This window comes from Vulpes lagopus, chromosome 3, assembly GCF_018345385.1.
Source record: "Vulpes lagopus strain Blue_001 chromosome 3, ASM1834538v1, whole genome shotgun sequence".
NCBI classification, from domain to species: domain Eukaryota; kingdom Metazoa; phylum Chordata; class Mammalia; order Carnivora; family Canidae; genus Vulpes; species Vulpes lagopus.
The window spans coordinates 107,635,541-107,662,315 of NC_054826.1; the positions used below are offsets into that span (position 1 = coordinate 107,635,541).

Sequence of the window (26,775 nt, forward strand, 5' to 3'; positions counted from 1 at the left end):
GTCTCATGTTTTTCTTTCCTGAAAAAGACAAGTGCCCACATTAGCTGACCTCTTCTGGGGTGACACGTGACTGTCAGTTCTTCGTCCTCCAAAAAACAATGCACCTAATCTGCTCTTTCAGGAGGAAGGTGACTTTTAAACAATGCGTGAGACTAATTGCTTTTTTGAGAGGAACTCAGGTGTTGGGAAAAGCATTTTGAAAGCAGATGTTTGGAAATGCTTCCATTGTCATGAGCTTTTGTTGCCAAAAAGCAAGGAAAGTATGTTTCCTTTAAAAACTCTCTGAGTCTGCATGCTTTAAGAACTCGAAAACAGAAAATTCGGCCAATTCCAAAATCTTTCAAAAGAAAACTTTTAGGGAGACTTGAACCCACTTGCTAAAAACACACCAACACCAATCTGCTGATTTGTCTATAAGACTAACTGATGGGCATCAAGGAAGATCGACATACCTTAGCCAAATTCCACTAAAAACAGTTCCTTATTTTGTGAATGGGACTCAGATGTGAGTATCGATATGTAGAAAGCATAGCCCACAAGGCACTTCTTCCATTCAGATTTATCAATCTTTGTATAAATCAAAAATTCAGCATTGCTTTCATCTTCAATAGCCACTTGAATCAAGTATGAAAAGAACCTTCCATAAAACCAGACCCTTGACCTACTGTAGCGCTGTGTTAACCAATGGTTTTCAAAAAGCGATGAATAAAACACATGCAGTTGCATTGCAAGCAACTAAAATAACCCATTAAGAATGTTTAAGTGAGGGATGCCTGGGTGGCTCAGTGGTTGAGCACCTGCCTTTGGCTCAGGTTGTGATCTTGGGGTCCTGGGATCGAGTCCCACATCAGGCTCCTTGTGAGGCACCTGCTTCCCCCTCTGCCTATGTCTCTGCCTCTCTCTGTGTGTCTCTTATGAACAAATAAAATCTTAAAGAGTAAGTGAAAATCGAAAGATCTGTTATGTTGTTAGTAAATAAAAGAGAAATATTTAAAGTAGCGTTTATTCAGTCTTTATGCTTTTTCAATTTTTCTAGTTTTTCTATGTGTGCTTTTATACTGTTAGCTCTTTGGTGCTGGGTTGGGGAGGTAGGGGGCTTCCTCCCTGGTCCAGGAAGCAAGGCCGGCTGCGCTGCTCTTGGCCCCTAGGGGGCAGCAGAGGGAAGCAAACAACAGCTTGGAAAGGGTCTACTCAGAAAAAACAGCCCAAGAAGGGGCTGGTCCAGGAAACACCTTAAAACGTCTGTTTTCTCCCCAATCTCCCTGTCATCCCTCCTCAGGACTGCAGAAAAAAGAAAGAAAGAAAGAAAGAAAGAAAGAAAGAAAGAAAGAAAGAAAGAAAGAAAGAAAGAAAGAAAGAAAGAAACCAGCTTCAGACCTCGAGGACTGAGGAAAATCCCACTGATGCTGAGAACGAGGAGGAGGGTCAGTGAGTGAAGAAGGAAGGTTCGTTTTGGGCCAAAGGGCTGACACTTGATTCACCCAGAGACGTCAGGGAGACAAGCCCTGGATTCTGATCCCTGTCCCGCTCCTTCCTGAGATTCAGTTCCTCCCTAAGAATTCCCTAAGGGTTCAACGATATCTTTTTGACCGAAGTGCCCAGCATGCAGTTGGTGCCACATAAATGTTTACAGGCTCTGACTTGAGTGAGGCTGGGAGGCGGCTTCAGTGTGTGGCATAAACCTGGCACATCTTCAAGATGCCTTACCTCCCAACCACCTCCCCTCCTCATCTCCCACTGGCCCCCTGGGCCACCTTCTGGAAACACAGCCCTAGGTCCCATCGTGCCCCTGCTCCACAGTCATCACGGGCTCCCCGGGCTCAGCACATACTGGTGTTCCTGTCCCCCACTCCTATTTACAGATTTGAAAACAGAGGCTCTGAGAGACAGATGTGGCCCACATGTAGCCCCACATGGAAAATTCAGACATTCCACCCTTGGCCTGGAACACCCAACACTCTCCAGCTCCAATGCCCCTCCTTAGTGAGGCCCCCGGCTGCTCCCTCTCCCATCCTCTTTCTGTTGCTCTGTTGCATATACTACCACGTGCAATTACCGAGTTTATCAGAGGTGTCCGTGTTTATCATTGATCTTTCTCAAGAACATGAGCCCCATGGAGTCAGGAACCTGGTTTGTCTTGTTTGCCCAGTGCCTAGCACAGAGCAGGGACCCAGTAAATTCTTCTTGAATAGTTGTTGGAAGAGTTAAGACATTTTCAAAGAATAGGCCATCTAATGAAGTTGGTTCCTTTCTCCTCCGGAGAACCCACCCCCTGGGACTTTGACTGCATGGAGCTCTGGGGTCTCTTCCTCCTGTGGGAGCACTCACCGGCCCCAGAGCAGCAAGCAGCCTCTAAACACAACAGTGCTGGGGGGTGGCGGGGAGCGGCTTTCACGGAAAGCCTGGAGTGGTGTCTTTACCAGGGGAATAAAGAGGGTATTATGCTTAGATACCTTGAGAATGAATGTTTCAAAAACCTCACCGATAATTGTTAATTGACTAATCCTTGGCTCTAATTAGGAGGGCCCAGGGGCCACGGATGCTCTGGTTTCCCAAGCTCTACTTGGAAGGTGTAAGAAACAGGATGGGACTTAGGAGGCCCAGAAGCTAACCCATGTCTTTGTATCAGCCGACTTTGAGGAAAAGTTGGAAGCAAAATGCAAGTGGGCTATGTCCGTACAATGCATATTTATACTTCCTGAAAAGTAGTACTTTCATTATGAATAGCAACATTTTTTTCCTGGACAATTTTGTTGAATATAAAAAAGGGTAAAATTCCCAACTGTATGGCTCTGTGAGTTTTCATAAACTGAACACCTGTGTGAGGTCGGGCCACATGGCCCTCCCAGACTCCGGGCCACCTCCCCAGCATAACCATCATGCTGACTTTCAGTACCAGAGGTTGGTTTTTCAAAATATTTTGGGCTTGGATTCCAGGTTCTCAGATTCAAATGTGTCCCCCAACCCCCTCCCACCCTGGGGCCCCTGACAGGTGTCCCTGAGGATGGAAATGGCCTCAGGCCCTTCGTGTCCCCTGCGCAGGGACTTTTGCCAATGGTTACCAGGCAAAGATGCAGGCCCAGTGTGGGCATGTCATTTGATCTTGCAAAAGGAGCTAGAAGTCTAGATTTTTATATGAAATCTCATGATTATTGAACAGTGGTAACTCATGAAAATTTAACACGCTGTGGAGACAAGTCCATGCAGGCCAAACAAAATACACTTACGGGCCAAATTTGGCCTGCAGGCTGTCAGTGGGGGTGACCTCGAGGGGCCCTCAGACCTGTCAGGAGACAGGTGAGGACACAGGCGTCGCAGCGCAGAGGAGGCCGGGGCAGGGCCAGGGAGGCCTCTGCAGTGGAGTGATGTTTAAACAGTGCTTTGAAGGCCAGCCGAGATAAGGAGCACAGGGGCACTCCTGCAGACGGCGGAAGGCGGGCAGGGGCCTGCTGTCTGGTCTGAGCACCGGGTGGTCAGACCTGCAAAGTGGCAGCGGGAGGAGCAGCTGAAGGGGCCAGGGATGCAGGCTGGAGCCCATCTCGAAGGACCAAGAACAGCGCTTAGATTTTGTCCTGGGGCAGGCAGTGTGGGGGGGCGGGGTTAAGCAGAGGTGCTGGGCTCCTGGCTGTGGCCACATACGAAGGAGAGGGAACAAGATGGGGGTGGACTGGGGGGCGGCAGGGAAGTGGGAGGACCTGATTTGTGGCTGTGGCTCAGGGGAGGGGAAACAGGAGCTTGGGCCCAGATTTCTGGCTCCCTAAACAAATCCCCCCCCCCCCCCCCCCCCCCCCGACATAGACTCTCCTGGACCAAAGCAGAGTCAGATCCCTGAGCCCTCTTCCTAGCCAGGCCCTGACCTTGGGCTCTGTCCTTGGCCTGCTTAGCCAGAATCCCACCGTGTCAGTTTAGCAAGAATCCCTCATCCTTGGAACCCAGTCGGATTCCTCGTCTCCATCCCTGACATCTTCTCCCCCTGGGCTGCTGTCAGTGAGAGTCCTGTCCAGTCAGTTTAGCCAGAGTCTCATATCAATATTCCACCCACCGACCCCCACTCTGCCCCTGGGCTGCAGATCCCCTCTTTTCCTTGTCTCGTTCAGAGTTGAGCCCCATCTCTCTGCCCTCAGGCCAACCCCCCATTGCTGTGACCCCTCGATAAAGAAAGTGTTACTGTCTTTAACAGGTGCCACGACGGAGGTTTCAACCCTCAGTGGCTATTTGAAAATACCCATCCTCTCCAAGGGGCGGCCTAATGAGTTTGCATTCATTTCAGGAAGGGTGCGCAGAGGGCAGCCCCCGTGGCGCAGTGGTTTAGCGCCGCCTTCATGCCTTCTGGCGTGATCCTGGTGACCCGGGATCGAGTCCCATGTTGGGCTCCCTGCATGGAGCCTGCTTCTCCCTCTGCCTGTTTCTGCCTCTTTCTGTGTCTCTGATGAATAAATAAAATCCTAAAAAAAAAAAGGAAGGGTGCGTGTGGCATAACCTCCACTGCCGTCCTTATCTGCAGCTTGAGCATGAGGTCCAGTGTGGAATCAGCCAGAATTTCTGATCTTTCTGGGTGGCCCCCCCACATCTGCTTCTCCCAAGGCTTTCTGTCTCAGCAAATGGCAGTCCTGTCCTTGTAAGAGCTCCTGCCAGTCACTTCGGGGTTGTCTTTATACCCTACATTAGATCCTTGCACAAATCTTGCTGGATCTGCTTTGAAGATGGACCCAGAACCTCCACCACCCTGGGCTGAGCAGCGGGCATTACATTGCCTGGATTTATTCACTAGCCCCTACATAGTCTCCGTGTTTCCACCCTTTTTCACTCAGTAGCCAGAGAGGCCCCGTTACACCCTAAGTCAGATCGTGTCTACCCTCTGTTCAGAGCCTCTTGAGACTTCCATCCTATTTGAAGTAAATAACACAGTCCTCATAAGGACCCGGCCCATGATCTCTTATCTTTTCCCCATCACCTCTGCACACTTGTTTGATGCTAGTCTCCCCACTGCCCACTCGGCTCCAGCCACACTGCTCTCAGGGTTATTGTCCTACCTCAGGGCCTTTGCACTGGCTGCCCCCTCTTCCTGGAACCGCCTTTCCTGGGATGTCCCCATGGCTTACTCCCACTTTAACTTAAGACTTTGCTCCAATGTCATCTTCCCAGTGAGGACTCCTTGAAACCCTGCTTTAAATCACAATCTGCTACCCTCACTCTGTCCCTACCCCCTACTTTATTTCTCCTCTTGGCTTTTAATACTTGCATAGCCTACATCATAGGTATTAATGTTTGTGTTCTCTTTTCTCCCAGGTCTGCACATCCAGTGGGTGCTCAACGAGTGGAAGGACATTTCAACGCCCCCCCCCCCCTTCTCTGTGCTTCCTCTGGGTATTTCTGAAGAGGGTGTGATCCTGTGACTTATTTCGGTTGGGATCTGTTGGCTTGGAATACCCAGGGAAGAGTTCCCAGCCTGGAGGTCACCGAGTCCTGCCCACATGTCCATTGTCACAAGCTTCCATCTGAGGGACTGAGTTTCAAATGTGTGTGGACACTCCTGTGATGAATATTGCACACCTATTTAGAAGTGATACTGAAGTCCTTGCAACTTCTTGGCCATGATATATGTTCCCTGTCAAGCCATACCCTCAACTCCATGATTATTGCATGGAGGTCCTCCTCAAAACAGTTTGGAAGGCCTTGTGTAGGGCCAGAAAAGGGATCTAATGAACGAGGCTGGAGACCCCTGGCCATCCTTCATATGATATCCTGCCAGGGACATTGCCCACAGTCACAGTTAGCCACCTTAGGCAGAGTAGAAGCAGCTGACAGCGAGTGCAGGTTCACCCACCAGAATAAGGCGATTCATAGTCTGCTAACCTTGAATTCTGCAAGCCCTGCCATTCCCAAGCTGGGGGTTGTAGGAGCAGCTCTCAGCTTGGGCAGAATTCAAATGAGCTCTTGCAACCAACATGCAATTAATTGTTATACACCTGGGCATCAGGGTCCCATGCACTGCTGGTGTGAAGGGAGTTCAGGTCATCTCAGAGCCGAGGTGGGGCTGGGGTGCTCAAAGTTGGGCAATCCCAGTTTGCAGGAGAGATCTCTGAAAGGTCAACCTTTGGGTTGCAAATGTGGTCAACCGATCTTGGTTCAGATGTTAATCATAGTGGCTGGCATTTACTGACGACCTACTGTGCGCCAAATCCTTTTCTCGGTGGGCCCGACTCCATTACAACAGCCTGATACCCCTCCCCTTTTTATAGACAAAGAATTGAGGCTCCCAGAGGTTAGGTGACTGTTCAAAGGTCCCACCTGGCCAAGCCCCAGAACAGCCTGACCCCAAAGTCAGTATTTTTGACCACTCTGCCCCCACCCCAACCTGGAAGTGTCTGAGTAGACAGCCTCTGCAGGGCATCCGTACCTACCAACTACAACTTCGTGTGTCCAGACCTCCTTGGGTCACGCTGCTCGGGACCTCAAGTGCGGATGGTCTGCGGGAGGAAGCCTCATTTGTCCTACACAACACATGCATCGGGCACGTCTTTGCCACCTTTGCCGCTGTTCCATGCCACAACAGAGAGCCCAGGCAACCGTGGGTTCCACCTGCCAGAGAAGCCCCTCTCGTTGCTTTAGGCAGTCTAAGTCCCCGGGGCGGCCCCCAGGGGAGGCACAAGCCCCAGAGACTCTACAACCCTGCCTTCCTGGTGGGATGCCCCTTCTGAGGGGTCCTGCGAGTCCAGGTCCAGGGGAGGGCATCCCTCCCGGGTGAGCTTGTGGGAAGCCCAGGGAACTTTGCAGTTCTGATCCTCTGGGGTTCCTTGCTAGGGGTCCTTCCTGCCGGCCCGCGTCCCTCTTGGGGAGCCCAGCGCGCCGGGTCTTGAGTAGGATGCCCTCTCCTGGCCGGGTTTGGGGCCCGCCCCCGGCCCCCGTGGGGAGCCTCTTGCTCCGAGAGCGCCTTGCCTGGCGTCCTTCCGGCTTCTCAGCGCCCCCGGCCGGGCGCGGGGCTCCTCGGGGGCGTCCCTCCCCTCCGGGTCCCCCGCCCGCGCCCGGCGTGGGGCGCCCCCTCTCCCCGCTTGGGGCGGGCGCCGGAACAGTGTCGCCGGCCGCCTGCAGGTGTCTCCCCACGGAGGGGCGCGCGTCCCTGCGCCGTGGCCGCTGCCAGGCGCCAGCGGCTCCTCGCCGAGGTGCACTCGCGCTCCGGGCTCCGGGCGCGCCGGAGCCGCTCCGCCGCCGCCGCCCGCGCCCCCCGCGCCCCCGCGCCCCCGCGCCCCCGCGCCCCCCGCGCCCCCGCCCCGGGTGGCGGGGCCATGGGCCCGCGCCGCGTCCGCCGCCGCCCATCGCAGGCGCCCGAGCCCCGGGGCGCGGCGGGCAGCGGCCGCTGACGCGGGCGCCGGCTGCCAACTTCGCGCGCGGAGCTCCCCGGCGGCGCGGTCCCGGCGGCGCGGGCGGCATGAAGACGAGCCGCCGCGGCCGAGCGCTCCTGGCCGTGGCCCTGAACCTGCTGGCGCTGCTCTTCGCCACCACCGCCTTCCTCACCACGCACTGGTGCCAGGGCACGCAGCGGGTCCCCAAGCCCGGCTGCGGCCAGGGCGGGCGCGCCAACTGCCCCAACTCGGGCGCCAACGCCACGGCCAACGGCACGGCCGCCCCCGCCGCCGCCGCCGCCGCCGCCGCCGCCGCCGCCGCCGGGAACGGCCCCCCTGGCGGCGCGCTCTACAGCTGGGAGACGGGCGACGACCGCTTCCTCTTCAGGAATTTCCACACCGGCATCTGGTACTCGTGCGAGGAGGAGCTCGGCGGGCTCGGTGAGTGCCGGCGGCGCCGGCGGCGGGGCTCCGGGCTCGGGGCTCCGGGCCCGGCCCCGCGCGCCCCCCGCGCCCCCCGCGCGCCCCGGCCCCGCGCGCCCCCCCGCGCCCCCCGCGTCCCCCGCGCCCCCCGCCTGCCGCCCGAGGGGTCCCGGCGCGCCGCGGGGCTCGGCCGCAGCCCGGGGGCGGGGGCGGGGGGCGGCCGGGACGCGCGGCCGTGCGGGGCTCCGGGCGCAGCGGTGGCCCTTCCCGAGCGCCGGGCGCCTGCGGGGACGTCGCCGCGCCCCGGGGAGGCGCGTCTCCAGGGCCCCGGCTCCCGGGCTCCCGGGCTCCCCGGCCGGCGGGGCGCGCGCTCCTCTCCGCGCCACAACTCGTCTCCGGGCTCGCCCCCGCCCCCGCCGTCGTGGCGGGGCCCGGCCCGCTGCGGGGAGGGCGCGCGTCCCGGGAGCCAGCGGCCCCGCGGGGGGGGGTCGTTCTCCCGGACGGGGCTCGGGCGGCCCGGGAGTGGGCGGGGGGAGGGGAGAGGGGGCCCGGGAGAGAGGAGGGGGCGGGCGGGGAAGCGGGACTGCTCGGCCAGGCTCCGATCAGATTGGCTGGGGGGTGACTTTCCAGTAGGCAGAGCAAACTGCTCCCTGTGCCTCACCGCCCCTTTCCGTGCCCTCCCCGGGCAGCCAGGGCGGAGGCAGTGCCCCCGAGGAGGGCAGTGAGGCCCTGGGCGTCGGCCGGGTGCGGGGCCACACCAGCCACTGCCGCCCAGACCAGGTGGCTGTAGGTCCGGGCGCGCGGACCCTCTGGAGGGATTGACCTCTCTCCCCAAGGTTAAAAGTCTGTGCATTCACGGAACGCTCTTGTGCGCCCATGTGAGCACTCCGGTGTCGAGGGGGTGGGTGACAACGGAGTTTGCCCTGAATGAGCCCTCGGCCTGTTCGTGTAAGGACACAGACAAGAAGGTGTAAGATAAACCCTAGGAGGCTGCTCCCTCTGCCTGGAATTCCCTTCCCCACAGCTTCCGGGGCCTCAGCTCCCCTGGGACTTGCCCACCTGTCTTCCCAGGCAGGGTCTTCTGGAGAGAAGATCTCCCCATCCCCTTTGGAGGCAGGGTCCCCTAACTTTGTCTCTCATCATCACCTTTATCTCCTTCATCAGACTCGGCACAACCTGAAATTTTCTGGAGCCTGCCTCTGGTCACTGGCTTCTTGTCCCTTGTCTCTGCAGGATGTCCCCGGTGAGGGCAGGGACTGAGCTGCCTGGTTCACCGTCATCCCCCAGCCTGTGGGTAGTGTCCTCTGCATAGTAGGTCGTGTACATTTTTATGGGATTCACGTTGGGTGAGACCTTGGGATGATAAAGCAGAGGTTTCCCCGGGGTGCTCTCTGCTCTGCCTTGCCTCTGGAGGTGCTGGGCTGGACTTTTCTGTGACCAGCTGTGTGACACTAGCCATGTGCCAGACACTCCGTGTTTGGAGACGGTTCCACCTCTGACCACTTTCTCCCCATCAGACTCACTTCTGGTGTGCACTCAGAAGTCACATCTTTACTTCAGGTTGTAATTAAAACAAAAAACAAAAAACAAAAAACCTCAAAAGGCATCTTGGCTAAAATTCTCTGCGTTCCACTCAGCCTGACCCTGACCTTTTCCACGGAGGTCTTGTAGTGTCTTGTCCTGGAGAACATCCGCACCTTTTGGGGTAGAGGTCCCCCACACATCACCTTCGCTTGTCAGCAAGTTTCTCCTTGGTGTAGAAATGCAGCCTCCTTGTCTTTCCTTCATACATGTACTTAAAAACACAACATTGTGTCTCTGGAGTTGCCTGGTCCCTGCGGTCCCTTCCTCCGTGGGTGTCCGGGCCCTCGATGACTGGCTGAGCCTCTTCACTGAGGTCTCTTTTGGCTTCTCCCTGAAGGTCACGGCCCCACCGCTTGCAGGTACTTCCCTGGTTGGAGCTCATCCGTGTCGCTCATCCAGGGCTTGACACAGGGTGTTTAAGCCGGAGCAGTTTTAAAAATTATTAATTGAAAAACATTTAAAGCAATGTTAGCTTACATTTATTGAGCTTTTAATGCGCACCAGGCACTGCTAAAACTTCTCACCTGCCAGATCTTGCTGACTCCTTGCCAACGCCTCCGCGGGAGGCACTTCTAGGGTGCCTACTTTTCAGATGAGGAGCTGGGGGTTCAGAGAGGCTTCTGGCCAGGTGTCCCAGCTGGCAAGGGGGCCCCGATTATCTTTGGAGACAGAAAGGGATCTGGGTGGAGTGAATGATGCTGTTGGGGGATCCGGGACGGGCGTCATTTTGGGGGGTGGCACTCAGCCTAAGACCCTCATCCCCAGTCCTGTGTTCGTAAAAACATGGGTGGTTAGTTTGTTGGGCAAATAATGCAAACCCACAGTTTTTCCTTTCCCTTTGATCGCTGTTGGCTAGAGATCGCCCCTCCCAGAAAATCACAATTTTCCTCCCCGAGAGCTTGGAAAATAGTTATCAGCCTGTCAGAGCCGGTGAGAAATTTGGGAGGTCTGAGCCAGCTTGGATGGTTTCCCTGGCTGATCCCACGGTGCCCAAATCCTGCCTTTGCCACCTCTGTGGTCCTGAAGGGATGTCAGGAAGTACCTGGCCTCAAACTTTTGTTGCTATGGCAACACTTTTTCTGCTTTCGGTGACCATTTTTTAAATTTATTTTTTACTTGAGGAAGGAAAAAAAAAAACCCCGCCCCCAACAACTCCCCTCCCCGGCCCTAACAAAACCCCCGCCCTCCTAACTGCCCACCCCTGAGACATCGCAGACCATGTCTCTTTCCCTCCCTCCCAAACTACAGGCAAGGCTTTCTTTCCTTCCCAGCGTTTCACGTTCACCCCAATGAAAACGCCAACCACGAAATCCTGACCTCTCCGTGAGAAGCAGCTGCTAACTGCTCCTTCCTCTCCAACGCCTGATCGGTAATTTCTTTCTGCGCCCAGAAGAGCCTCTCCCCACTCTGTGCAGCCACAGGGAAATCTAATAAGCCCTTTTACCCACATGAAAAAATCTACAGCGTTCACAAAGAAAACTGCAGCCTGTCCTAAACAGACACAATTTCACCAGACCGGGCACAAAGAAAGCTTTTCTCCTTCCTCCAAGAAGGAGCATCAACCTCCTTCAACAAACAGAAAGGGAGCATGGCCTTGACACAGAATTACCCCGAGCCCTTCACGCAAATTGGATTTCTCCTCTGGATTAGATGCTCAGAAGGGCTGGGTGGTTGCCCGTTGTAGGCATTGGGGGGGGGGGCGGGGGCAGCGGAGGAAAGGTCCGGAAAAGGAATAGTGTGGTTCTGGGGGTGGGGGTGGGGTGATGGGTGGCCGGGCTGTGTGGTGGTGCTAACTGGGAGCACAGGTGAGGATGGACTTCGTCCGGTGTGTGTTTGAACCCGAGGAAGGAGGAGACTCGGGAAGACCGATGGGGTGGCAGGGCAGGGTCGGGGAGGGCTCCCGGGATGCCTGGAGGGAGGTGAGACATCCCTGGAGGGAGGTGAGATGGAGGCAGCCACAGGGAAGGGCGGGATGGGTCACGGGAAGCAGGAGCAGGACCCTCTGAACCCACTCTTTCCCCTGGGATGGAGCCCATCCTCCTCTGTGAAGGATGGAGGCTTCCCGAGTCTCCTGTTAGCAGCGTGGTTTGGGCAAGAGCCTCAGTTTGTTCCCCTCTAGAATGGGCATCAGAGCAGGTGGCACTTGCTGGAAGTGGGAATATTCAGTGAAATAGTGTGGGGAAGATGCCGTGCCCCTGCTGGGTGTGGGAGCGCCCCTTGCCACCCCCCCTCTCCGGTGCTCTTCTGCAGTGGTCACCCTGCTTCCACCGTTGACCCCACCACCCCAGTCTGCTCTTCACCCAGCCCCACAGCAGCTGCCAGATCCTGTCCCTTCTTTGTCCAGCCCTGTCTGATGGCCCCACTGTCACTTAGAGTCAAAGTCACGTCCTCCCATAGCTCCTCCACAGCTGTGCCACTCCTCTGGGCTCCTCTCCTGCTCCCCTCATCGTGGTCACTGACTCCTGCTACACTGGCCCCCAACGCCAGCACCCAGAGTCTTCGCACTGGCCCTTCCCTCTGCCTGGACAGCTTTTCCCCTAGGTGGCCACAATGTTGTTTCTAGAAACTTCTTCAAGACAGTGCTGAGCTCTCTCTGAGCACCCAGTTCAAAATCGATCTCCCCACACGTTCCCTGCTTGATTTTTCTCCCAGCACTTGCCACGGGCTTTGATCTCAGTGTTGCTTGTTGGTTCTGCCTATTGCCCACCAGCTCGGTGAAGGTGGCGGCCAAGTTTATCTGCTCCGGTTGCTGCTGGTTCCTTAGCGCTCGCAGCGCCGGCCCGTACTAGGTGCTCCCTGAACATCCGGGGCTTGAATGCTGGTTGTCGTTAGGAGCACTGCCCCTTCTCGGGCTCCGGGTGTCTTCTTACCCTGCAGTGAGGCGGGGGGCCGGCTGGGGACCCCTCCCCGTTCACGAGGTGCCTGCTACACACGACCCGTCCCTTACACAGGGTGTACGTGGGGTGCGTGTGGGTGGGGGCGTGCTCACCAGGAGGAGAAAGCCCCTTGCTGACCCCCCATGCCTTTCTTGCTTCCCCATCTTTTCTATGGAAAAATCTACCTCTTCTGCTTGTTCCCTTAAATTATGCCGATAAACCTTTTTCACCAGTGTGAGGACCGGTCTGACATTCCCGCCCAGGAAGGCTCTAGTGTTGGGAGTGTGTTGGTGTAATATCGGATGGGCTTTGTGTTGGGATCGCCCGGTGGGTGAAGACTCGGACTTTGAAAGGCATGGCTCTAAGTCCAAGACCAGCGTTGTTTCCTTCCACTTCAGGAACGCTTCTATGGCAGCCAAGTGCCATGGTGACACCTGCTTTCTGGGGCACAGAGAGATAAAGTGACTTGCTCAAGGTCACACAGCTACTAAGTGGCAGAAGGTTCTAGAACCCGGCTCTTGCCTGCTATGCTGCACCACACCCCCACCAACCCAATTCGTTCAGGCACCCTGGGCTCCTCCAACAGAGGAGAGCTGTGCGCCGGGAGTCATGAGCCCCAGGTTCGAGGCCAGACTCTGCCGCCAGCTTGCCAAGTGACTCTGGCTAAGTCCTACTCCTTCTCTCAGGCCTTTTCTTTCCTTACCTGTAGAATGAAGATTTTGTTTGTTTTTGGTCTGGGTGATGGAGGCAGCAGAGCACCCCATGATGACATGCTTCAGGGACAGACAGCCCAGGCCCCAGCCCTCCCAATCACCACTCGCCTGCTGTGTGGCCTTGGTTGAGGCGCTTATCCTCTCTGGGCCTCAGTTCCCTTTGGCTGGGACACAGGGATGATAACAGCTGCCCCGTAGCCTGGCTGGGACATAGGGATGATAACAGCTGCCCCACTAGCCTGGCTGGAGTTAAAGGTGATGGTGCGGGTGCTCTGTGGGCGCACAGCAAACCCTCAGTGATGGCACTGGCTGTGACTGACCCTGTGGCCTGGGGGTCCGCTCCGAACTGTCCATGTGTTTTGTTTGGCCTTACAGTGTTTACAGTCTTGGAATGGGTCACCAACATTTGCAAATTGAGACACTTCACGGAAACGTCTGGATTTATGGCCTTCCTCAAAAGCCTGGCAGGTCCGTGAACACTGGGCCTGGGATCCCACGGGAGAGGCACCGGCCTATGCCTATGGCCTCCCCCTCATGTGAACACCATCTGCCCCCTTCCAGGGGCTCAGGCCCCAAGCCTTGGAGTCCTCCAGGACCTATGGCTCTGCCCTGGCCTGTGCCCCAGTGCCCAGCCCCTGGACTAGGACAGTAGCGCCTCCCTGGGCTCCCTGCTTCTGCCCTCGGCCTCCATGGTCTGCCTTCTACTCAAGTGAGATCGCCTCCCTCCACTCTGCGTGGCCTCACTTAGATTCAGGGCTACCCACCTATGGGGCCCGGGGCCTGCTGTGATGTACCCACATTGCCTCTCTGACCCCACCCCCTTCACTCCACGCTAGCCTCAGGGGTCTCCTTGCTGGTCCTGGAACAGGGCAACGCCCTCCTGCCCCTGGGCCTTTGTACTTGCTGTTCCTGCTCTCTGGGGTCTCTTCTCCCAGGCAGGTCTGGGCTCAGATGTCCTGTTTCCCAGAGGCCTTCCCTGAGCACTGGCTCTCAATCAGTGACCTCACTCCCGCTCCCCAGCACTGGTCTCCCACCTTCTCCTCCCATGGCTGTAATTGTTGTCTTACTGACTACATATTGTCCTCATTGATTTTGTTTATTATAATCTCTCCCCTTCCCACATGCCAGCTCCGTGGGGGCAGGACTTGGTCCATTTCACAGGATGCCACATTCTGGGACCTAGACGAGCTCATCTGCACTTAGTAAGGGTGCACGGACTGTGTTGAATGCATTTAGGATTCTAGAACTTCTCTGGACTTCTGGGTACAGTGAGAGGCCCGGGCTCTGTGCTCCATGCCCATCATTCCCATGGGCTTGTCATTCGTTCTTTCTTTGCTCCCCCTCTTCCATTCTGCTCCTGAGAAGCAGTGCTCCATGGGACCCTGTGGAGAGCTGGAGGGGTTCAGAATAGTCATCACCCCTGTTTAAATTCTGGGGCACCAGGCTCAGAACCATCTATGACCTTGGGCTTCTGTGTTGCCTGCAGGACTGTGATGGTCCAAAGTGACAGAAGTGGACGTAAGTCCCAGTCCGGAAAAAGGCATGTTTCAGAGAGGCTGCTGTGCCCCACAGCGTCCAGGCAGAGAGGCCATCCCCAGGCCCCGCAGCTCAAAGCCAAGGCCACCCAGGCTCCTGCAGCTCTGAATCGATGGGCCCTCCTGCCAACTAACACCCTACAAGGGCCAGCCTGGAACAATAAGAGAGTGTCATAGAGGGCGTGGTGGGGGCTGTGGGGACCTGGAGACATGTACCTCAGCCAAAGGGGCAGCTGCTGAGCCCCAGACGATCATCCTCATTGCAGGGTGGAGGCCCACAGGGGGCCCACTTGTCCATTTTGTCAAAACTCCAGGTGTTTATAAGAAATCTCTTGCTTGTGTAAAATTCAAGAACTGATTCAATTAAAAATAAGCCTGTCCTGTGGGCCAAAAGCAAGCCCTTCTGAGGGGTGAGCAAATCCTCCTCTTGCTAGTTTGCCATTTCTAGAGCAGAGCTCCGCTGGTAACAGGATTCGATCCCATGTCTGTTGGTTCATGGTCTTGAGAGAATCTGATGTGATGGCGTGGGGCCGGGGGCTGAGGCTGGTGCCATCTGCGGTGTTCTGGGAGGGGGGTGTGGGATCACACAGCCGGTCCTGTGGGGACAGAGGACCGGAACTGGGGATCAGGGGAACAGATGGCACTTGGGCAGATACTGAGTTTTAAAAGATTATTTATTTATTCATTTGTTTGAGAGCGAGAGGGAGAGAGAGCTCAAATGGGGGGAGAGGCAGAGGCAGGGAGACCAGCAGACTCCTTGCTGAGCTCCAGCCCGACGCAGGGCTCAATCTCTGCGATCATGACCTGAGCCAAAATCAAGAGTTGGACGCTTCACCAATTGAGCCATCCAGGTGTCCCCCTCCCTTTTCAAAAAGTAATCTCCACACCCAGCATAGGGCTCAAACTCACAGCCCTGAGATCAAGAGTCGCATGCTCCACTGACTGAGCTGCCGGGCACCCCTGTGGTGTCTCTTAATAGTTTCATGAGAAGAGTTTGGGCGTGGGGCATGGCTGGATCCCGCAGGGTTGTTGGGAATCTGAGTCCTTCCAGCACTTGGCTCTGCCTTCCTCTGGGTTAGCTTCTTTCTCAAGTGGACTCTCCCCCTGTGGCCATCCCTGGAAGCTTTGAGCTCACCTCCTGTCCTTCCAGGAACTCCAGTGGATAAGTGAGTTCTTCCTTCCCAAGGTCCAAACAGAAGTCCAGAACTGGTTCTCAGAGGATCCACTGGATTATGTCCTTACCCCTGACCCGATCAGTGTGGCCCAAGGGAGTGAGCTGTGTGGGTTGGCCGGGCCTCATTCACATGTACCCTCAGTCACGTGGTCATGCTCCTGGGGTGGGAGATGAAGACAGCTCTGCCTGAACCGCATGGTCTGAGAGTGAGAGGAGTGTAGGCTGGGTTGGGCTCACTCACGTGTGGTGGTCACTGGCTGTGGGCTGGGATGATGTTGGCACCCGGGCCTCTTATCCTCCGACAGGCTAGCCTGGGCCCGTTCTCATGGTGGTGGCAGAGACGTGACGGCTGGAGCAAGCTGCACCGTGCAAGTGCTCTTCCAGCCTCTGCATGCATCGCATTTACTTACATCCTATTGGCCAAAGCATGTCACGTGGCCGAGCCCAGCGTGGGTATGTGGCGGATGCTGTGGAGTCACGGGGGCCAAGGGCATGGAAACATGGAAGGGTGAAAGAGTTGGGGGCATTATAGCAATCACTGTATCACAGGCATCCCTCAGACTCCGGGCCTGGTCCTAATAGAAGGGACAGTAGATGCTGGTCAGGTGGGAACAGAGATGCCCCCTCCTTACGCAGCAGGGGCACATCTGGGAACCCAAGGAGTTTGTGGCTATGCCATCAGCCCTGGCCTCCTTCTTTTAGCCAAGACACTGCAGCTGTGCTGGAGGCCAGAGGTTCTACACCATATGGTGCTCTGGGGTTCTACGACGCTGGTGCGAAACCATGTACCTGTGTCACAGAGAAAGGCATCCCCCCTAAACATACCATGTGGCCTACAGTGTCCTGAGACCTGTCCCTGGAGACCGCATCAGGCTATCCCTGACACACCTGGTGTCTCCCTAACTTGGCTGATGCCCCCGATTCATCTAGAGAACTGGTTAAAGTGCAGGTACCCAGGGTCTTGCCCTTGGACTTTTTGCTTGGTTGGTCTGGGGCGAGGCCCAGGAATCTGTATTTCTAAACAGCTCCCCAGGGGTTTTGGAGACGCAGCAGTTGTGGGCACGAGCGTCTGAGCCAGCCCTGTCATTTTGCATCTGGCAATGAATGAGGCAGTGGGCAGGCCTGGCGCTGGCTTCTGCAGAGTGTGGGGTGGGACCGGCCCCCCGGCAGCACCCTTGCCCGCTGGCTCCACCTGCCTCCTCCTGCTCTCTTGTCTTCTGGAACCATCTTCCTCTCACCCTGCTCTGACCGGCTGGCCGCCCTGCAGTTCTGAGCGCTCCAAGCTGGTGTCCCACTCTGGGGTGTTTGCTCTTGCCAGTGCCCTGCCCCGAACTCCCTTCCTGTGTGTCTAGGTCTCTGCTCTGCCGGCAGACTCTTGCTAACCACCAGCCCTAGCTCCTGTCTCCTCCAGAGGCTTCTTGTCTTCACCACACGTCTGGCTCGCTAAAATGACCATCTTACTTATTTGCACGCCTCTTTATGATTTGTGTCTCTCGTGCTAAAGTGAGCACCTCAGAGCAGAGCAGAGACCACGTTCAGCTGCTTCTCACTGTGGTGTCCCAAGAGCAGGGCACAGCGGTCCTTAGGAAGGGGCAAAATCCCTTGGCCTTGGAGAGCTGATGCCCAGTGCCTCCTGGTCCTGGGAATGTGCATATTGCCTCGGAAATGCTCCTTGTGGAACCATTGAGGGCTCCCAGAAGGGCCAGTCATGTGGTGTCAGGGGGAGTGGACACAACAGGGCAAGGTCAGACGGTCCTGGCTTGTGGGGAGACAAGCCTGTCCCAGGGATCTCAGAGAGCCCAAGGAGGATGCGGTTTGGGTGGGGACACTAGTGGAGACAGTGGTTTAGAAGAGAGCAAGCAGGTGTTTATCCCCTTCCGAGTTTTCAGAGGAAACGTGGTCCTCAGTTTCTGTATCTGGAAAGTGGGGTTCATTGTGGTACCAAGCTTTTGGACTGGCTCCTTCCAGGATTCCTGGTTGATACCTAGTCCAAATGGAAGGCCAGACTCTCTGCCCCCAAGCAGTCCCTCAGCTCCAAGAACCTATACGAGGGAACTGAACTCTATGGTTGGCTGGTAATGTTGGCGAGGTGTGGAAGGTGGCCTGGGCGCAGGCTGCCCAAGCCGTTTGGAGAGCATGGTTGTAGGGTGCAGGGCCTGCCCGCCTCCCCACTGGTGGGGACTCCAGGGTCCCTCTGCTCCAGCTTCAGGGAGCAGAGCTGAGGGGACGGCCAGTAGCTGCAGGAGCCTTGTCCTATGTCCCAGCCTGCCAGGGACTGGGTCTGAGGTGACACCTGGACCAGGGTGGGGAGGGGAGGTCAGTGTAGGGGGAGGGAGGGACATGGAGGGAGAGAGACACAGACGTAGACACCCACGCAGAGACACAATGGACATGCAGGCATACACAGACAAGAGACGTGCACGCCGCATACATGTACACGCACACATGCACACACGCACAGGCACATGTGTGCACACATGCACATGTATGTGGAGGGAGTGGCCTGAGTTGCTGGAGGAGAGGGGCAGAGGGGAGCCTGAGGTAGCCCCGGGAGCCAGGAAGGGCACATATGGCCCCTTCTCTGCTCTCTTCCAGGAGCACAGGAGTCTGTGGCTCTTCCAGGCCTTCCTCCCTTGGCCCTGGGCATGTGGGGGACGCAGGACAGCCTGGCCAGACCCTCCCTCATGCAGTCTTCCTCCTCCTTCCATCCATGCCCTATTGGGGGGCTTCCACTCATCCCAGCTCACTGCGCCTCTCCAAACTGTCCCCAGTTATTTTTATCCATCATTCACCATCTAGGAAACTCAGTGTGTGGGAGGCAGCTTCTCCGCAAGCCAACTGGATCTGCGCCCTGTCGCCTCTGGGACACACTTGTGGATCCTCCCCTCCCCTCCGTCTGTGTCCATTTGTCCTCCCTTCTCTCCGGGCCTCTCTCTACCCTGTGTTCTCTGTCAGAGGGTCCAGTTCCAGAAAAGGGGGAAGGAGGCTTATCTCCTTGATTCTGTCTGTACCCCTGTGCTCTTGGCTGCCAGCCTTGTCCTATGTGGCACCTCCACCCACCCCCCACTCCCAGCCTCGTCAGAGCTCTTCTGGGTGGTTCTGGAAGAAGCATGGAGGGAGGGAGACCCTCCTTGGAGCACAGTGGGGTGGGGTGGACACAAGTCTCGAGTCATCACTCAGTTGAAGGGAATGAACAAAGCCCAAACTAACCGCTTGCCTTCCCACCCTCATCAGCCGGGACAGGCTGCATCGTGCTGCTGTCACCACTTGCAAATCTGGGAAGGTTCAGACAACCATGGGGACTGTGTTTCATGCTGTCCTCATCAGGGACCTGGATAAAAGAGGTTCCATCTCTAGGCTTCCATGGCTGTATGGCCAGAGACGGGGATGAGTTTTGCCTACAGGTGGCACCTGCCACTGGCCAGAGCAAATCCCACGATCACATCTAACATCCTCAGGGGCTGGAGGATGGCAGCCCTACCATGGGCCTAGGAAGCAGGAGCTGGGAAGATTGGTGACTGTGGGGCTGGCCGCCACACCCACACCCTGCCCCTCTCAGCCCCATCTCAACAAATGACAAAGGACACACACACACACATACATACCATTCAGTCCATCAGCAAATCCTATTGGCTTCTTTCTTTTTTTTTCTAAGATTTTTATTTATTTATTCATGAGAGACAGAGAGAGAGAGAGGGAGAGAGAGAGAGGCAGAGACACAGGCAGAGGGAGAAGCAGGCTCCATGAAGGGAGCCCGACATGGGACTTGATCCCGGGTTTCCAGGATCATGCCCTGGGCCAAAGGCAGGCGCTAAACCGCTGAGCCACACAGGGATCCCCCCCTATTGGCTTCTTTTAAAAACACATCCAGAGTCCAACCATTTCTTGCCTTCTCTCTGCTACTGTGGCTGAGCCAGCACCATCTCTTGCCTGGACGACTCCTGCAGTCCCGTCACTGGTCTTTCTGCCTCCCCTTCCTGCCATCCCCCACAGTCTGCTGAGGGATCCTGTACACATTGGATGATGTCCTTCCAGGAGCCTCATCTCACTTGGGAAAAGCTGAAGTGGTCCTGTCAGTGGCCACAGAACCTGACTTAAGTTGTCCCTGTTGTCCCACTACATCCTAACTTCTTCTGGGGGGCTTTTATGCAAACACTCCCAGGCATCCTTCTGCCTCAAAGCCTTTGCACTTGCAGTTTTCTCAGCCCAACAGTCTTTCCCAGATTCCCAACCCCTCACTAATAAAATGTCCCCTGTTGTGTGAGGTCTTCCCTGGTCACTGTGTTTAAATCTGTGACCCCCACTCTCAGCACACCCTCTTCCACCACTGAGTTTAATTTTTTTTTTCTCCACAGCACTTCTCCCAGACATTCATTGACCTCAAATGCCCCAGTGATAAGCAGCCCGTGCTCTGAGAATCACGATCTATGTCGACTCTGTTTTATGGACAAGGACACTCAGTCTCTGTAGGTAAAAGACCTCCTTGAAACCATCCCCCGGTCACTTGCAGAGCTGGTGCTAGGACCCAGACTGCTTCCCTGTGGCCCTGGCTTCTAGTTCCTGGTCCTTGATTATCCCTTAAAGATCTGCAGACCTTGACCTTCGGTTTCATGACTTCTGCTCAATTTGTCAGAAGGGTGGTTATTTAAAAATAACCCTTCTCTGCCCCTCAAAAAGCCACATTTCCTGGGATGGGCAGGAAGTGAACAGTTGGAATTACTCTGATGGGAAGTCTTGAGATTTTTTTTTAAAGATTTTATTTACTAGAGAGAGAGAGAGAGAAAATGAGTGGGGGGGGGCAGAGGGAACAGGAGAAGCAGACTCCCTGCTGAGCAGGGGGCCTGACCTGGGGCTTGATCCCAAGACCCTGAGATCATGGCCTGAGCCAAAGGCAGATGCTTAACCAACCGAGCCACCCAGGTGCCCCAAGCCTTTGAGATTCTTAATCATTCTTTCATTGATTTTTGTGAGTGCCTACTGTATGCTAGGTTTTGTCTATAAGTGCAGGGATGTTAGCAGGTAACAAGGCAGAGGAAGTTTTTAGTCTCATGGAGCTTGCATTCTAGAGCAGGAAGATAGACAGCAAGAAATTGTGTATACATCTGTGCATTTTACTGAGATTTATTGAGCCCCTACTAAGGCCACTGTGGATTTGGTGGTGAACAAAACAAGGCCTTGTCTTCACAGATCTGACATCGTAGGCAGGATAGATCATGGAGAATGGGTTTATTGGTGATCCTGGCTCATGTGGCACTAGATTCAGGCCAGAATGACTCCAGGACACAGGGGGTCGGGGAAACAATCAGACAGCCTACAGGAATGAAGGCTGACGGGAAGTGAAGGCTAACTTGCTGATGCCACATGTGTTCTTGGTTGCACAAGCCCGACACATCTCTGTGACTTTTCAAGCTTGCTTTTCATTTTCCCGCTAAAGATGGTGGAGTAGAATTTGGAGACCCGTGGCCATCTTTCCATATATGAACCCTTACCTGCCAGCCACGTTGTTCTGGAACTTCAAGTATTTTCTAGGATAGTTATTCTCATCTTCAAAGATTTATTCTTCTTTGAGTATTTGTTTATTTTATTTTTAATCTTTTTATTTTTAAAAGATTTTATTTATTTATTTATTTAAAATTTTTTTTCGTTTTTATTTATTTATGATAGTCACAGAGAGAGAGAGAGAGGCAGAGACACAGGCAGAGGGAGAAGTAGGCTCCCTGTGGGGAGCCCGATGCAGGACTCAATCCCAGGACCCCGGGATCACACCCTGACCCAAAGGCAGATACTCAACCACTGAGCCACCCAGGTGTCTCCTCCTTTGATTATTTGGAAGGATTTTCTGGAAGCTGTCTTGTTTTCCTTGGTCTTCATCTACTTATTTATTAACTCACTCATTCATTCAACCCATTTACCAAGCACATATCTGCTAGGCAGCAGAATACTTGGTGAATTTGATGAACAAGATCCCTGTTCTCAAGGAGCTCACATTGCAGTGGGGAGAGAGAGAGAGAGAGAATAAATAAGTTAATAAAATAATGATAGATAATCCAGTGATTGCATAGAGACATAAGTGCTGTGAAACAGGGTCATGAAGTGGCACTCAATGTTGGAGTTTTTGATAGGGTGTCATGGAAGCTTCCTTGAAAAGGATGCCATTTGAAGTGAGACCTGAATGAGCTGAGGAAGGCAGCATTCGGAGGTGAGGAGTGTTCCAGGCTAAATAAGCCCATCCTTAGTGGTGGATCTCTTTGGTTTTCTACCTACAGAGTCAATTATCCGTGAGTTGTGTTTTCTCGGAAAATAATTTATTCATTGAGATTTTTGAACTGACCAGCACAAAATTTAGTACAGTATTTTCCTAGGATTAAAAGGAAAAGTCTCTTTGATTAGTTTTCTTTTTGTACTCCTCATCTTGTGGATTTGAGTTTTCTTTCTTTCTCTTATTTTTCTTGCTGGAGTCTGCCAAGTGTGATAGGAGCCCTGGTGAACATTGCTTTTCAAACCCTCCAGAACGTGTGGACTGGCTTGAAATCCTTACACAGGACCTGGGCTGAGATGTTGCATCCTCATGATGGAGGTCCTGATAATTTGTTCTAGCTTCCCCTCCTTATTTTTCAGCCCAGGTCTTGCCGAGCTGTTTTATGGTCCTTCCCTTCTTTCATCCCCCTCCCCCTCAGCCTATTCTTAAGAATCAGTTCTATATTTATCAATTCTGTTTGTTTAAATTTTCGAATACGGTCTGTTTTCCTTTGGCTTGGTTTCTTTGAGGTTTGTTTTATTAGCATTTTCAAGTATTTGAATTGAAAACTTTGTTTCCTTAGTTTTTTAAAAAAGGAATGCATTTAATACTATGAGTTTGCCTCTGACCCTTACTTTGGCCCTGTCTTGTGAGTTTCAAAATGCAGTGCTTTCTCTGAAATGATTTTTTTTTTAAAATTCTGAAATTACAATTTTGGGTCTAATAGTTCTGAAATTTCAGTTTAATTTCTCATTAATCCAAGAATAATTTAGTAGAGCATTAGACATTTCCCAGTACTTTGTCTTATCTGCTAAAATGTTTGGCATCAGTTTCTAGTTTTACTGAATGATAGGGAAAGTAGCCTGTGAACTTTCTGCTTCATAATTAAAAAAATTTTTTTTGGTATGTGTCTTGGTGAATGTCCCTGAAAAAGTAGGGACATTCCCTGTGTGTAGGGTAAAGCAGCTTTATAGATAGCATTTTTCAAGGACTTTCTTGTTTATTTCTCTGCTTTCTTGATCTGCCAAGAGCTGAAGTAGGTCAAAATCTTTCCCTTCCATAGAATTCTTTCCATTTTTACTTGTGTCTCTGATAGTTTTTGTTTTTTATAAAGTCTGAATCTATGTTATTCATCACAAAACAATTCATGACAGTTATATTTTCATTGTGAAATTGTGGATTTTATCTTTTGTCAAGATAAAATGACTATTTTCCCCCAGTGAATGCTTTTTGCTTTGGATTCTATTTTTTTCATATTTTAATATTTCTATCTCAGCTTTGTTTTGTTTGTGTCCCTTTGATATGTCTCTTTCTAGCCTTTTCATTTTAAGTTTCCATGTCTTTCTGTTAGGTGCATATTTGGCAAGAGCACTATGGTTAGATTCTGTCTTTGGTACAACTGGAACATCTTAACCAAACAGGACTTATAAATACATTTGATGTCATTTCTCTCTCTCTCTCTCTCTCTCTCTTTTTTTTTTTTGTTGAATGCTTCCAATTTTGTAGTCCTTTTTCTTTACACATTTTCTTTGTTTTATCTTTTACTATATGGATTAGGTTTTGTTTCCTTTTTCTTTACTAATAATTTAAAAATATATACACACTATTGTTAATAATGTTTGTAGTTCTTGGGCTTCTATTTCTCTGGTAACTATGCAGAGTGATACAGCATCTAGTGCATTTTTAAAATTCTGCTTTTTACTCATATTTGTAACAACAGTTGCAGAGTGATCCTTTGCTTAGCTGGTTTCAGTGCTAATTGCAAGTTCCTTTAGTTTACTTTCCCTCCGTTTTAGTTCATATGTTATTTGGAGTTGAATGCGAGGTATGACAGTCACCAGTGGTGTTCCGGGTCCCATGCTAGATGCTGGGATAAAATTTTGAAGAGGATGACAGGGTAGGTTCCTGCCCTCATGGAACTTCTAGTTGTATGTGTATATGCATGTGTGTGTACACTCATATGTGAGTGTGTGCGTGTGAATAATACACAAGGGAGGAAACCTACCCCCTCTGAGGAGGGAGATTTAATTAAGACTTGAAGAGTGAGAGGAAGAGTTTCATGGGCAGGTAGAGGAAATGGCACGTGCAAAGACTCTGTGTAGGAACAGATTGGTGAGTGGGAAGAAGGAAGATGGGTGTGGCTAGAGTATTTTGAGCCAGGAAGTGGGAGAGGCAGCAGAGACAAGATTGGGGCTTTATGGGCATGTAGGTGTGGGTTTTGTCCTCAGTGCACATGATCTACTTCTTTACTCTTGAAACAAACAAGCAAGCAAGCGAGCAAACAAACAAACACTAAGAATAGCTTTCCTTGGTCTTTGGATATGAATGATAGCATGGCTGGGTATAGAATCCACAGGTTTAAATCTTTTCCCTCAACATCCTGTGGGCTTAACTCTGGTTTCTGGCATCTAATGTTGGAGAAAAAATGTCTAAAGTCAGACAAATTTTTCCTTTGTAGGAAACCTTTCCCCCTTTGAATTCTTGTGTAATTTTTCCTCAATATAGAGAAATTTTCATGGAATTTAGAAATGTTGATTTTTAAAATTAGCTGTGTACCTGTTGAGATTAACTCAAGGAAGCTTGACTGTATCACTTTCTCAATTATTTCTACCTTTCCACTTGTTCCAAGCTTTTCTTGAAGAACACCACTTATTTATGGGATTGGTTTCTGTTTTCTGACCTCTAAGGCTCTTATTTTCTCTCTCATAATTTTGATGTTCTCTTTGTCTCATTCTTTAGGAATTTATCCTGGTTGATGTTCTGTGAGCTTCCCAGATCTGTGGTTTGATGTCTGACATTAATTTGGGAGTCATTATTGTTTCAGATATTTTTCTGTTCCTTTCTCTCTCTCTCTCTTTTTCCTTCTTCTTCTGGTATTCCCATCACACATATGTTATACCTTTTATCATTGTCCCACAGTCCTGGGATGTTCTGTTCAATTTTTTTCCTTTTCTTTCCTCTTTACTTTTCAATTTTGGAGATTTCTATTGAGATATCCTCAAGCTTAGAGACTCTCCTCAGCTGTGTCCAGTTCGTCCATCAGCTTGTCAAAGACATTCCTTATTTCCATCACAGTGTTCTCGATCTTTGGTATTTCTTTTTGGTTCTTTGTTAGTTTTCCATTTTGTGTTGCCCATATGTTCTTTCATGCTGTCTACTTTGTCCATGAAAGCCATTAACACGTTAATGATAGTTGTTTTCAGTTCCTGGTCTCATAGTCCCAACAGCATTGCCATTTCTGAATCTGGTTCTGATGCTTGCTCTGTCTCTTCAGATTATGGGTTTTTTTGTTTGTTTGTTTTGTTTTGCCTTGGAGTATGCCTTGTGATAATTGTCCTGATGGCTGAATGTGATGTACTGGGTGTAAGGAACTGCTGTAAACAGGCCTAGAGTGGGCTGGGCTTGGGTGTTTGCCTTCCCCCGGTCAGTTAGGCTCCGATAATACCCCAGTAGGTTAGGGTTTGGTTAACTAGGTTTTCTGGAGGGTAGGCCTTGTTAAGAACAGAACACTCTGGCATATTTCAGGATAGTTCCTTTCCTGCTCCCCTGCTGGAAGCATGAGAGGATCTTTATCTGATATTCATTGTGAGGACCTGGTAGACCTTCTGGAGGTGAAACTTACAAAAGTGTGTGGACCCTGATGATTGGGTTCCCCTGGAGCTTTTATCTCTCAGACTTATCCACACTGAGCCTCTGGCAACCTGTCAGTTACAGTTCCAGATTTCCTACTCCGGGTTGGTAGGTTGTAATTCTCTGTATCCATCTGTCTTTCCAACTTTGAGGGAACAGTTTGTCCTGTGACCTCACTTCTCTTAGGGAAAAATAAGAGTTGTTGATTCTGTTGCTTGTTCCACTTTTGAGTTCTGGTTAGGACAGATCAGTGACTTGCAGGCTCCTTATATGCTGGACCAGAAGCTGAAAGCCCTGTGTTGTCTCATTCTTTTGCATTCCAAAATAGTTTAGAAACTTTGTTCTCCAGCTTCTGGCCTCTCTGGAAATTTGGGAGAGAGGCCTCCATCCCCACGTCCTTCATACTTTTCTACTCTAGTGACCAAGGTGAGACTCTCCTAGACTAGCCATGATGGTGCCTTGCTTTCTGTCCCCTGTACCCCAACATGGTTTTGCTTGGACTTCTAAGGGTGGGAAGTGTGGTGTCTCCACCAAGGGGAGACAAGAGGAGGCTTGAGGACCTAGTTTCAATTGCAGCTCAGAGGAGCAGAGACATGAAAGAAAGACCCTTTCTACCTCTTGAAATGGGTCTCATTATGTCCCTAAGTCACGTCAGAATGTCTTCTCTAGGACAGAGGTTGAAGTGTCTTGGGTTCATTCTTACTAACACTCTGCATTGCTGGTTTAGGTTTCTGCAGGGTTCATTTCACCCTTCATTCCTTCCAGTGGGTGTATCTGTGGTACCTTACAGTAATTCCTGTCCTCTGTGGCTCCTCTTTCACCTGGACTGCCTTCCAGACAGCTCTTCTCAATGAAATCTGTTGTCTTAGCCTCCAATCTGCCAAGCTTGGTTATAGAATTTAGAGTTTATACTTTCTCAGAGATGCAAACAAATGCTTTCATGAGTTATCTGTGCTTCCTTTAATAAGTGTGCTTCAAAGAGGTACTTCTCTTCTCTATCTTGAGTATATCCTTCCCCTTTTTAGAGTGTAGAATTGTCCTCCCAGCGCCCTCTGGGTGACTATTTTCCATGTGTTTCCTTATTTTGAGTATGGTCTCACAGGTCTCTCCAGGTGTAGTATTTGCTCATAATAGAGCAGGTCCTCTTTTTTTTTTTAATTAAAAAAATTTTTTTTCCTCTTTGATCTTTCTAACTTACACCTGGCTGCTGTTAGGTTCCTGTTCACCTGTCTTAAGTTCTTTATTTTTATTTTTAATTT

At 52.3% G+C, this 26,775-nt stretch overlaps 1 protein-coding gene across 4 annotated transcripts in view; it reads left to right on the forward strand.

Moving 5' to 3' along the window:
• Positions 1–7,316: 7,316 nt before the first annotated feature.
• Positions 7,317–26,775, forward strand: part of GSG1L (GSG1 like) — a 206,172-nt gene continuing 186,713 nt past the window's right edge. For 3 of the 4 annotated variants that reach the window (XM_041747034.1, XM_041747035.1, XM_041747036.1), the window contains exon 1: positions 7,317–7,784. In XM_041747034.1, the coding sequence (XP_041602968.1) occupies positions 7,430–7,784 (355 nt within the window). In that variant the 5' untranslated portion in view covers positions 7,317–7,429. Of the gene's footprint in view, positions 7,785–20,003; positions 20,119–26,775 lie in introns of all 4 variants that reach the window. The other variant, XM_041747038.1, reaches the window with a different exon arrangement.